Raw genomic sequence first — 13,056 nt, forward strand, 5'->3', positions numbered from 1 at the left:
AACATGCTTTCTGTATTGATCATTGTACCTTGCTGACCTGAAAAAGTATCATATGCACTATTATACAAATTTTATTTTGTCTCTCAAATGAAAATATTACTTTAAGAGAGTTGGAATGTTTAAGATTTGAAATCCTAAGCAAAATTGGATTATTATATTCTTTTTGCTGTTATAAAGAAGTAATATGTGGTTTATATTAATATTTCACTGAATATTAGAATTTAGTTATTAAAAGTAGATCAAGGAAGAGTTATCCACTACATAAAATTTCTGACATTACTTCTCAAAAAATTTATTTTTAAAGGGAGATTTGATGGAATATCATTTGTATTATTTATTCCTTTTAGAATGTCATAAAGATGAAATTTGTAAAATGTGTTTCTCCAAGTTTAGAAAATGGGATAACTTTTAAAATGTGGAACTTTTAATCCTAAAATATTAGAGGCCAATTCTCTTGTGACTTACAGTGAAATAATAATCCAGGAGCCCATTACTGATGGAAGGGAACTTTCTTATCATTCAATAAGCATTTATGCATGTTTCAGCCTTTTATACATTTTAGGTCCTTAGACAATAAAAGTATATATATGAGAACCACGTATTTCAGATTGTCTCATTTATATTTTAATGGAGAATTTGAAAATAGAATAATAGTAATAATACTACAATGAAATTCAATAGTTTACCATTTTTAGAGTGCTTTCTTATATTAAATGCAATATAGTTGAAGGGTTAAGGAATGGGTTTGCATGAGAAATACTTGGATTTGTATCCTGACTATTGTCCAACTAATTGTAAACTTGGACTAGTTATTTAATCCCTCCAAGCTCTTGTGTTTTGCTCTGAAAAGCTAGGTTAAAAAAGTATCTACTCCATTTGGTTACTTTACGTAAAGATAAATGAAATTAAGCATGTAATATGCTTACATGGTCCCTGCACTTCAGTAAATACCTAATAAACATTAGCTATTTTAATTTTCTGAGCCTTACAACAGTTTTGGAAGTACACAAGAAAACGACTCTTTTTTCTCATTTTATAGAGGGAGGAGATGGAGGCTCAGAGGGATTATGTGGCATTTGTCAACAACATAGAGTTGAATGAAAGTAAGAATCAGAAAACAAAACAAAACCAAACCCAGGACTTGTGATTTCTGGTTCACTATCTCAATAGAGAAGATACATGAATTTATAAGAATTGAGAGAGACTTGACATAGGAAAAAACAGACGTAATTCAAGTTTCTGATTTTCACATATTTTTGAGATGCAGGGATATGTTTTGTATTAGTATTAGCTGTAAACTTACCTTGAAATGATTCAAAGGAAGATAGGTTAGGATATGTCAGATATTCCCAGGTAAGAAGTCATATAATGCTTATGTAGTGTTGGTTAATAAATTCCCATTTGTGTAATTCACCCTTTTATGCCTAGCCTATAGTTATGCTTCTGCTTTTTTTCAACTTGAACAGAGTATCATTAATAATTTATTCATTTGTTTAGGTGTTAAGATTATACTTTCCCAAACATCATCACCCTTTCCTAGAAGGTATTTTATAACAATATATGGTTTAATCTTATGGTCTTTATCTTTTCTAATTTTTCTTTAATTAATTAATACATTCATTCTTCAAAACAGTCGTTAATTCAAGCAGTCATTCAAACAAGCACTCACTATCCCTGAAGCTCCAGATAGGTATAGGCACAGTGTCTGGACTTAAGTAGCTCCTCAGTCTAGTAAAGAAGATAAACATGTAAACTAATACATTTCTACTAAAGCAATAAATGCAACAGTGGAAGCAGGCATGAAGGATCCACAGAAAAACAGGATAAAAGTTAACACTGCCTTTTTTGGGCTCACAAGAGGATTCTTGAAAAAGATCTGAGCTGGATTTTTTAGGGCAAATAAGAATTTATTAGGCCAAAAGGTCTGAATTTTCTTACTTACCTGCAAGTAGCTAACTTACCTCTATTTTGCATGCATTCTCTACATTGTTTCTTACACTTTCTTTGTTCACTAAATTATTTTTCACATGTATTCACAACTATTCAAATATATAATTTCTCAAAGCTTTCCTAATCCATAACCTTAAGATAGAATGTAATTTACAAATTCTCACACTGTCTACCATTATACTAAGTTGTGGCTATTGTAGGAACATTTTTCTTATAAACAATATAATATTATTTTTGAAAATGTCTTTGAAATATGGGATTTATTTTGCTATATTTCAGTTATTTTGAAAGCCTTTTAAAAAAAGGCATAATAGTATCCTGTACTTAAAATTCATTACAAATTGCTTTAGAAGAAAAAGTCTATAAAATATTATTAAAGTGTGATCCAACAATTTCCTAAATATAGTACTGTTTAGAGGAGATAATAAGTTACCAGAACTTGCTTATGTTTTATTGTGTATAGTCCAGTGTGACGGCATTTCTGTGTTACGTGAATCAACATAGTTATACTTTTCTTACAAAATAGGAATCACATTTACTCTTTTTTTTTTTTTTGAGACGGAGTCTCGCTCTGTGGCCCAGGCTGGAGTGCAGTGGCCGGATCTCAGCTCACTGCAAGCTCCGCCTCCTGGGTTTACGCCATTCTCCTGCCTCAGCCTCCCGAGTAGCTTGGACTACAGGCGCCCGCCACCTCGCCCAGCTAGTTTTTTTTTTTTTTTTTGGAGACGGAGTCTCGCTCTGTGGCCCGGGCTGGAGTGCAGTGGCCGGATCTCAGCTCACTGCAAGCTCCGCATCCCGGGTTCAGGCCATTCTCCTGCCTCAGCCTCCCGAGTAGCTGGGACTACAGGCGCCCGCCACCTCGCCCGGCTAGTTTTTTGTATTTTTTAGTAGAGACTGGGTTTCACCATGTTAGCCAGGATGGTCTCGATCTCCTGACTTCGTGATCCGCCCACCTCGGCCTCCCAAAGTGCTGGGATTACAGGCTTGAGCCACCGCGCCCGGCCTTGTATTTTTTTTAGTAGAGACGGGGTTTCACCATGTTAGCCAGGATGGTCTCGATCTCCTGACCTCGTGATCTGCCCACATTTACTCTTAAAAATCACAAGATTATTTTAACTCCTTTTGTTTCAAAACATTTGTTTTTTAGGTGGATTAAAAATTTTACTAACTCAGCTTATTTTGAAATATCTTGTTCGTATACCCATTAAGATTGCACCTCTCTTAAGATTGAAATTTAGATCAAATTACAACTTGAATTTAACTTTACTACAGAAAATAACCATACCATCTTTTGAAACTACATTCTAAATTTTAAGCACAATAGATCAAAGTACATCTTATTTAAATAAATACTCTGGAATGAAGTCTTAATTATTTTCTCAAACTTTCTTAAAATAGTCGCTGTTCTCAATATAAAATGTGAAGTTTAGCTTTATTATTTTAAAGAAAGATGAAAAGTTGTTTATTTAAAAATTTTAATAGTTTTGCTTTCAAATTATGGAAATTTTCCTTTGGGGCATATTTATTTGAATTATATGTGACATTATTTTTATTTCTTAAGGCTATGATTAAAAGTTTCATGGATGTCTACCAGCTTGCAAGCACTAGAATCATAACATTAGAGAAGGAAATGACATCTCATCGAAGTCACATCGCGGCCTTGAAATCAGAACTTCACACAGCTTGTTTACGTGAAAATGCAAGTTTACAATCAGTAAGTCCTTGTCTAACAATATTTTTATAACTCCTTGAATCTTGGGTTATGTTTACATTTATGTTTTTAATGTTCATAAGATCATTTGCCAATATATGTAATTTAGGGTAAATGATCAAGTGACATAAAATTATTTGTGTGGAGAAAAATTTGAAGGAAGAAAAGCAATTAATTTTTTCATTGTATTATGTATAAAGATATGCATATTGTTATCAATGCTAAAACACATCAAGATTCCTTTGTGTTTGGCAGTGCAGCTGACAGTTGGATTTGGCAGTATGCATAGTTAAAGCTTGCAACTGTCTGAAGATTCAGTGTGTCCCATTAAGACAGAATATTATTAATTATGCGTATAACCAAAATGGTAATTAGAACATGTGATTATTCTCTGTAGAAAACTAGACTTATCCATAATACATGCCTAGCTAAAGATGCATGTTGTGATTCATCTATATGATTAAAATTCAGTTTCAGCAGCTATTTTCATGTCTTAAAATTTTAGCCCATGATGAAATTTGGGCTCACTTAACACTAAAAAAAAAAAAAAATTCTACACTTGAAATATATGTTTGGGGAGTTTTAGAAAATGAATGTATTGTGACATAAAGGAATAAGTAAACATTTAAACTTTCCCTCAAAAGGCTGATATGTCAACAGTAGGTTCACAAAGTTACAAATAATTGGAATGTCTTTTTAATTTTTTTTGGTTTGATTACAGTGACTTATAAAGAAAAACAGTATCATTTTGCTATTCAGCTGTTGACCCACTTCAAATGCTACATTCAACAGAAAAACAGTGTTAAAACAAATAGATGCATGGCTGTGGTCTGATTCCTCACCTTCTGGTCTTAGCTCAAGTGCCAGCGTCCAAATAAAGCCTTTGTAACTAGGGTATTCAAAATCACAACCATGAACCCTCCCTGCCCCCTGAAAAGCTCTCTGTCTCTCTCTGTTTCTCTTTTGGCCCATATTTCCTATCTACCTTCCACCTTTCTTATTTTATTTTTTTCCCTCTAGCAGTTATCATCAAACTGACATATGGTGTATTTTATTTATTTGCTTATTGTTTGTTTGCTCCTTCCTCAGTAGAATGTAGGTTCCATAAAGAAAAGCAATTTTCAGTGTTTGCTTCATTTCTGTGAAGACATTCCAGTTCCAAGAGCAGTCTGGCTCATAGTAGGTACTCAATAAATATTTATTGAGTGAAAAGTGCGAGTAATTTATCCAATAAATGTAAAAAGGTAGTTATTTGGGACCAGAGTTGTGAGTTCAGTTTTTAAAGTGACTATGTTAATTTATTAATGAGAGATTAGTAAATTTAACCTCCACCAAGAGAAATTAAAATGAAGAGGAAACTTTTTAAAATTCTGGAATATCTAGAATTTATTCTAGCCTTTTTCACATGTCTTCTTGCTGTCTCTGATTTGATTGATTAATTTTACATTATACTGTTTAAGTTGTATCAGCTTTGTTGGGATGTACTATTGTTTATTACTTTTTACTATTATTTAGTATGAAAACAATTATTTGTATTTTAAGAAGACCGAACTTGGTAAGGTGAGATTGTTTCTCCGTGGGTTCAAACAATTTTTACCAATTGTTGTGCTACTGATACTTAATGAAAGTGTGTTTAATATACTTCACAGTCATACCAAAACTCTACTTTTCAACATTTTTTCCCCTTTGAACATATCTGCAGGATACACTCATCGTTTCATTTAGAAGTGGTGGTTCACCTGGTAGTGATTTTTCATCTATAGAATGTGAAAAATTCCCCCAAGTGATTCTGATGTATCCTTTTAGGAGAATGCTGCCCAATTCCATGTCTGGACAGGATGTGTGCTCTCCTGTCTTTTCACTTAGTTGAGAATCACTGTTATAAAAACAATAAACTTGTGTAATGGTTTTTATTTTTTGAAGATATTTGTATATGCATTTACTAACTTGAACTTTTTAAGAACTCTCTAAAGGAAGTAGAAAAACAGACCTTTGTCTTTGTATTTCATAGATGAGAGGCAATATTGTTTGCTGGGTAAGACCATGGGCTTTGGAGTTATATCCATTAGGAATACTATCAAGTGTAAATCGCAGAAAATCTGACTAGCACAATTTAAAAAACAGGGGAGTGCACATATCTCTTTGACCTACTGATTTCATTTCCTTTGGATATATACCCAGTTGTGGGATTGCTGGATCACATGATAGTTCTAGTTTTAATTTTTTGAGGAACCTTCACACTGTTTTCCATGACTGTACTGTTTTACATTCCCACAACCAGCCTGTGCAAAGATTCCTTTTTCTCCATGTCTTCACCAACACTTAACTTTTGTTTTTTGTTAACAGCCATTGTAACAGGCGTGAGGTGATATCTCACTGTGGTTTCCATTTGCATTTCCCTGATGATTAGTGATATTGGGCATTTTTTCATATACAAGTCAATTTGTATATCTTCTTTTGAGAAATGTCTGTTTAGATCTTTTGCCCATGTTAAAAATCAGGTTATTAGTTTTCTTGCTATTGTTACAGGTCCTTACATGTTTTGGATATTAATTCCTGTTACATGTATAGTTTGCAAATATTTTCTTCCATCCTATAGGTTGTCACTTAACTATGTTGATTATTTCCTTTGCTGTGCAGAGCTTTTTAGTTTGCTTTAATCCCATTTGTCTATTTTTGGTTTGATTGCATATAATTTTAAAGATCATTTCCCAAAAAATCATTGCCAAGAACAGTGGCATGGAGTTCCCCCCATGCTTTCTTCTAGTAGTTTCAGAGTTGTGATATCTGCACTCCTGTGTTTATCACAGCACTGTTCACAATATGCCAAGATACATAATCAGCCTAAGTGTCCATCAATGGATGAATGGATGAAGGAAATATGGTATATATACACAATAAATATTATCCAGTCATAAAAAAGAACAACATTTTGTCATTTACGACAACATGGATGAATCTGTAGGACATTACGTTAAATGAAATAAGCCAGGCATAGAAAAACAAATATTGCATCTCACTCATATGTAGAATCTAAAAAAGTAATCTCATAGTAGAGAACAGATTGGTGGCTACCAGAGGCTGGAGTGGATACTTGGGGATATGTTGGTCAGAGAATATATAATTACAGTTAGATAGGAGAAATAAGTTCTAGATCTCTATTGTACAACATGGTGACTATAGTTAATAAATACATACTCTTGAAAAATGCAAAGAGTGGATTTTAAATGTTCCCATCATGAAAATGATACCTATGTGAGGTATTACATTTGTTAATTAGCTAGATTTAACAATTTTACAATGTATGTATACTTGAAAACATGTTGTACATGATAAATACATGCAATTTCATCTGTCAATTAAAAAATAGAGACTTTTTTTCTCACATCACAGGAAGTCTAGCAGTAGGTGATGATTGTTACTAGTTTAGTGGCTCAACTTTTCTGTAATTTCTCTGCCACTCCCTCATTGTAATAAGATTGCAGCCTAGATCTAGGATTTGTAGTAACATTCAAGTCAGAAGGATGGGATAGCATATATATATATGTGTAACTCAGTTATATATATGCCTCCAAAGGCATGTATATAGATATATAGATATAGGTATATAGATAGATCTCTATACACACCTTAAAAGGCTTTTCCTTTTAAAAACATATTTAATATTTATGTATTTCAAAGAAGGGAAAATCTTCTAAAGAAGCTCTAAACAGGTTTCTGCTTATGTTCCAATAGCTGGAAATGTGTCATGTGACCACATGTAGCTGAAATAAGTCAAGCGACAAGGGAGTTAGGAAGGAGTGGATATTGTGTTAACCAGTTAATAGTGTGTGCCATAGAAGTCAAATAAATTTGGATTCAGGTTCTAGTTCTGTCAGTTGCTCACTATGTGGCTTGCATGTCAGGGCTTTCATCTGTAAAATGGGGATAATGATATTGTTACCTAATAGAGATGTTGGGCAGTCTAGTGAGAAGTGTTAAAGTACTTAGGACCTTGCGTCACACTTAGTCCCCCCCAAAATACGTCAACTATTATTCTGATCACCATTATCTTGGCAGAACAATTGGATTATACCACAGGAAAAGATTATTTACTAATCTAACACTTTCAACTACCGATTTCATCATTTTTTCCTGCTTCTTACTATAGCCTTGAGCATGTAACTCCTCTTCTTTGATCACCATTAGTATATTCCAGTGCCTGAGCTCTCTGCGCCTTTCTGCAGCCTGTTTTCCTCTCCTTTCATTTACACATTCTTAAAAAGTCATCTATACTTGCTTCTATATACTCACTTTCCATTTATCCTTGAGCTTTGCTGCCATTGGACTTTTGAGTCTGTCATTCTGCTGAAACTGTTTTTTCCAAAGTCACCAATAATTTTATGCTTGCTCTATCCATTAGTTCCTTCCCATCCCTTTCAACTTTTATGCAACATCAGGCCTTTAGCTACTCCTTTCTTCTTTAAACACTCATTTCATTTGTTTCACACGTCCACTTTTGCTTTGTTAACTCCCAGGCCTCTGCTTACTTGTGCTCTGCCTTCTTTGTATTATTCTTTTCTTTATCTATTCAAAATTTATTGAGCATCTGCTTTTTGGTGGGCACAGTTCTGTTCTTGGGGATATCACATGAACCAAAACAGACAATCCTTGTTCTCATGAACTTAAAATCTAGTCGTGGAATTATTTTTCATGTAATCACACTAAATAATGTGTAATTACTAACCAAAACAATACACCGAAAGGAAAGAACTTAACTGATTATGAGTTTTTTAAACAATGGGGCTGCCCTAGACTAGGGTATGAGTAAAACATTTTCAGAGTCAGTGATACTTGAGCTAGTGTCTGAAGATTGGATAGGAATTATCCAATGGTGCAAAAGAACAGTGATCTAGATCAGGAAAAGGGGAGTGGTGACTCCTACAAAGTTTCTATGATGGAAAGAAGAAACTGAGAAAGACCACTGTGGCTGGCGGAAGCAAGCAAAGGCAAGAGACATCTAATATAAGAATGGTCTAGAGAAAAGGGCAGAGGTCAGACTTTGTTCTTTTTCCTAAGAGCAAGGGAAAACTCATCAAAAATTTTAAAAGGAGGAATGAGCTCAGAGTTGCATTTTAAAAAGGATCACTTTGGCTACAGTGTAAGGAACCAGCTAGACATGAAGAGCAAGAGAAAATGGTGTACCTGAGACAATTCCTAGTTTTTTGCTTTTGGAAATGGATCAATGGTCTCATTTACTGATAAAGAAAACAATGGAATGGGGGGAATATTGTGAATTTAGTTTTGAGTACGTTGGGTTTGAGTTTCCCTTAATCTAATGTTTTGGAATATTAATATCCACCGACCTAGATGGTTTGAGCGTCAGGGACATATAGGTAGTACTTTGTACCATGACATCTGAAAAGCACTGAATGTGTGCTCATTTCTTTTCCTTTGGAACTCACACATCTCTGTGTTCCTTATTGCATAGACTATTTTCTACCTGTATTTAACAATATAGAAATAATCATTAAGTGGACATTATTTGAGGTATGGAGACAAAAGTGAATAAGACATGATCTCTGCCCTTGTGAGTTCCTCTTCTGGCTGGGGAAACAGAGACATAAGCAAATCACAAAAATAGACATATTAAAAAGTCTGTGGTTGCACAAATGAGTGAAGAATACATTCCATCTAACATTGTTAGAAGAAAGTGCTGAGAAGATAATATATGTGTAGGAGTCTCTGAAGAATATATAGCAATTTGACACCTTGTAAAGTGGGAAGAGCAACGAAAATATGTATTTTATGTTGACTTGGGTCTTATGGGTAGTGCATGTGTTTAATGGATGAAGTTATCACTTTTGTATAATAGGAAATATATTGTTATTTTAGTTCCATCCCCCCTCTTAATTAAAGCCACCCAACTCACCCAAACAGCCTGTACCCAGTGAGCCCTACTGCTTGCAGTAGTCATTCTAAACCTTACCTTCATTGGTTCCCAGTCCATTCTGGCACCATCCAATTCCAGCTTTTTACTTTATAATCTGATTTGATTCCACTTTTGACCATTTTGTTCTTGATGGTCTTTTTTGGTCTCTCTAATATTTGTTATTTTGGCCACTCTCAAAACTCTATTAACCTGCTGTCTCCCAACACCTACTTCACCTGCCATTTTCTCCTTCTCACAGAGACTTTAGCATCATACAGGCCTGGATGTACATTCTGGCACTGTTACTCATTAGCCATTAAAACACTCTAAGCATCAATTTTGATATTTGTAATAAGTAGATGAAAATTCCCACATTGTAGGGTTGTTATGAGGATGACACAAAGACACAGTGTCTGGCATATTAGTAGGTGATCAATAAATGTTAGTTCTCTTATCTGTGTGTAAAGAGATTTTCTGAAAGTTATATATATTTCCTGCAGCTAAGCTATACATATAACTTTAAGAAATATAAGTTAACTATGAGGAAATATTTTTATTTGTAGGCAAAAGAACTAAAACAATCCTTATATCAGTGCTTTTAGCATATAAGTACTGTATTACCATTACTTTCTGTTGTTATCACTTATTTAATGAATCAAGGCAGCCAGTATGTACTCATTACTATCTTATCCAGCCATTTCACTAGATTAAAAAAATTCATTATTAATCAAAAACATATGTCATCTCATTGTAATGCATATAAAGAGATTGATCATATTGTAAACATGAATAATTATCTTTAAAAACTATCCCTCTTTAGGTAACATTTTCAGGTTTTTTAGCAAAACGCAATAATAATGCTGGAGTTCATGTAAGATTTCTCATCAATTGTACACTTGCCAGTGCTTTAACTTTTCCGGTATGTTGGTCTTTGGCCAATCAACTTAGGACTGCTCCAGAGCTTTTATCTTGAGTTATAATAACTAGAAAGGGCTTTGAGTAAAGAGCTTTTGAGTCCCATGCAGCCCAGTAGAGAACCGTACAGCAGTCAGAACCAATTACTTGTGGGTGTTTGGAGACCAGCACACCCACAGCTATGGAGAAACATGATACTTCGGTCTTGAAACATAGAATGCCAAACCCAAATACTTTGCTGTGAGTTATGATGCTGCAAACTACAGTATTGATTTGCTTCATTTCCACCGTATGTTTAAGCAGTATGTTTTTAATTTTACAGGACTTTATTTATGAGTAAATAATAAATTACAACTCAGAGGACCATTCCATTAGTGTCTTTGTGGGAGAAATATCTTTGCATGATTGTTCAGATTGTGTCATATTTGATACTCGCCAGGTGGTATTATATTGTTAATAAAGGTGAATTGTTTAGATATTTTGGTTCAGTTAAGATGAAAAAAAAAAAGAATCCTCTTTCTCTTAAGTTCCAAAATAATATTTCACCACATTTATTTTAGTTATATTTTATGGATAGCAGAGGGATCATTTGTTAATATTAGTGTTGTGTAGATAGAGAAACTGACACAGAATTCACGTATTTTTCTCCAGGTAAGTTGCTTCCACAAACATTCATATACCTTATCTTAGTTGATTATTGATATTCATTATTGAGTTTTTAGCCTTTAGGAATATTTTTTTGAAACAGCTGTTAGCCTTGACAATTTGTTGAGAGGCTATACAGTGCGCTTCAGTGGTGTGAAGTACAGATTCTGGAGTTCAACTCTGACTTTTAGTTAGAAACCAATAAGATTACAAGCCAAGACCTCTGATTCCCTGTCAGGTGCTTTCCGGTGAGACAGCAGTGCGGAATAAGACAAATCTTTACCTTTGTGGCACTTCAGATATAGTGGAGAATACAACCATTGTACAAGTAATTAAAAGAGGGCTGTTAAAGTACAAGCGCAGGGTGCTTTCAGAGCATATAACTGAGGGACTTCACTTGGGCTTGGTGAGGAAAGGCCTGCTTGAGGAATTGAAATCTCAGTTGAAAAAATGAAGATTAAGTCAGAGTTGACATGAGAAAACATGGCAAGCTCAAGGAATTGAAAGATGTCTAGCATGACTGGAGCAGAGTGGATTAGGTGGAGAATTGTGAGAGACGACACTGGAGGAGAAGGGGCCAGCTGTGTGGCATATAAGCTGTAATAAATTTCACTATTTGAGAAACTCTCACTGTTATATCTCTGACAACTACATTACAAAATATTTACTCCTTTTGCTTTATTTTCCTTATTCCAAATTTCGTTTTTTTCCTATTTATTCTCAAAATTCACCTGCATTTTATGTCATAACAGTGTTCATTTTATCCTTGTGCTAAATACTTCTTAGTTAGATTTTCATTAAATTCTCTCATATTTTTGTTGTGACTGCCAGCTCTGGCTTTTGGATACTAATAGAGCTGAATAAGGAAAACATAAAATACCAGAAACTGGACAGCCCAGTCAACATGCAAACATATATTTTTTTTGATCCTTGGCATACATTTCCAAACTTTTCTCATATTCTAGAAACTCAAAAGTTGTTTGTGTAGGAAACAGGGGCCTGGAGGTATTAATGCATATTCCAATGACCTCATACCTTCTTTCTAGAATTTTGTTTTACGTAATGTAGTTTAAGAAGATTCACTTTCATGATGGTGACTAACCCAAATCCTGATAGTGACTTTTGGGACATGATATAAATTTTATATTTATATAAATATAAGTATACATTCATATAATATAAAACATATGTTAGGAATATATTATTTTGCATATCAGTATAAGCATTAATATATACTTATATAGTTCTATTCCACAGTGATGAAGTTTTATGAGGATGGAGCAAGAAGTGCCAGAATTAAAATTTCAAAGTAATCAGTATAATTGATTAATAATTAAGTTGCACAAAATATGGATAGTAACTAGTAACATAATGCTGTAATTATTCCTATTAGTTTTTCAAAAAATGGCAAAAACTAAATATGCTTCTGAGTAACTCCCCTACTATTTTATCTTTTTCACTAAATTGAGTTCTTTAAGGGTTTCAATTACCTGTTAAACATCTGCACTTTGATTTTCTGCAAACACCTGAAATTCACTGAGGTCCCAAACAGAACACTTTTTTCAATACTTCCATGCCCTGGTTTTCCTAATTCTTCTTTGCCTACATTGCTTGTCTCAGAAATAACTGTCTACCTTGTAGCCCAAGGAAGATTCCTTAACTTTTGTTCCACTTTCCCTCTACCACCAATATTTAATCTATGGCTAAGCCTTACTGTTTCTACGACCACAGATCTCTTAGATCCATCCTCTTATTTCTATCTGTGTGGTCACATCACCATCTCCCTGGGCTATTGCAATGGTCTTCCATTAAGTTTTCTCATATCTAGTCTTTTTTCTTCTGTTCACTCTGCCATATTAGTGCCAGAGTTATCCTTCCAAAACACAGATATGGTCAGGTCATAGCATTACTGAAAACATTTTCA

At 34.0% G+C, this 13,056-nt stretch overlaps 1 protein-coding gene across 1 annotated transcript in view; it reads left to right on the plus strand.

The window, feature by feature from the left end:
• The window catches only part of CCDC171 (coiled-coil domain containing 171), a 399,166-nt gene that overhangs the window by 346,095 nt on the left and 40,015 nt on the right, over positions 1-13,056 (plus strand). Inside the window, exon 25 of the mRNA XM_030920340.1 lies at positions 3,512-3,664. Within this exon, the coding sequence (XP_030776200.1) occupies positions 3,512-3,664 (153 nt within the window). The remainder of the gene's footprint in view (positions 1-3,511; positions 3,665-13,056) is intronic.

This window comes from Rhinopithecus roxellana, chromosome 16, assembly GCF_007565055.1.
Source record: "Rhinopithecus roxellana isolate Shanxi Qingling chromosome 16, ASM756505v1, whole genome shotgun sequence".
Taxonomy (NCBI): domain Eukaryota; kingdom Metazoa; phylum Chordata; class Mammalia; order Primates; family Cercopithecidae; genus Rhinopithecus; species Rhinopithecus roxellana.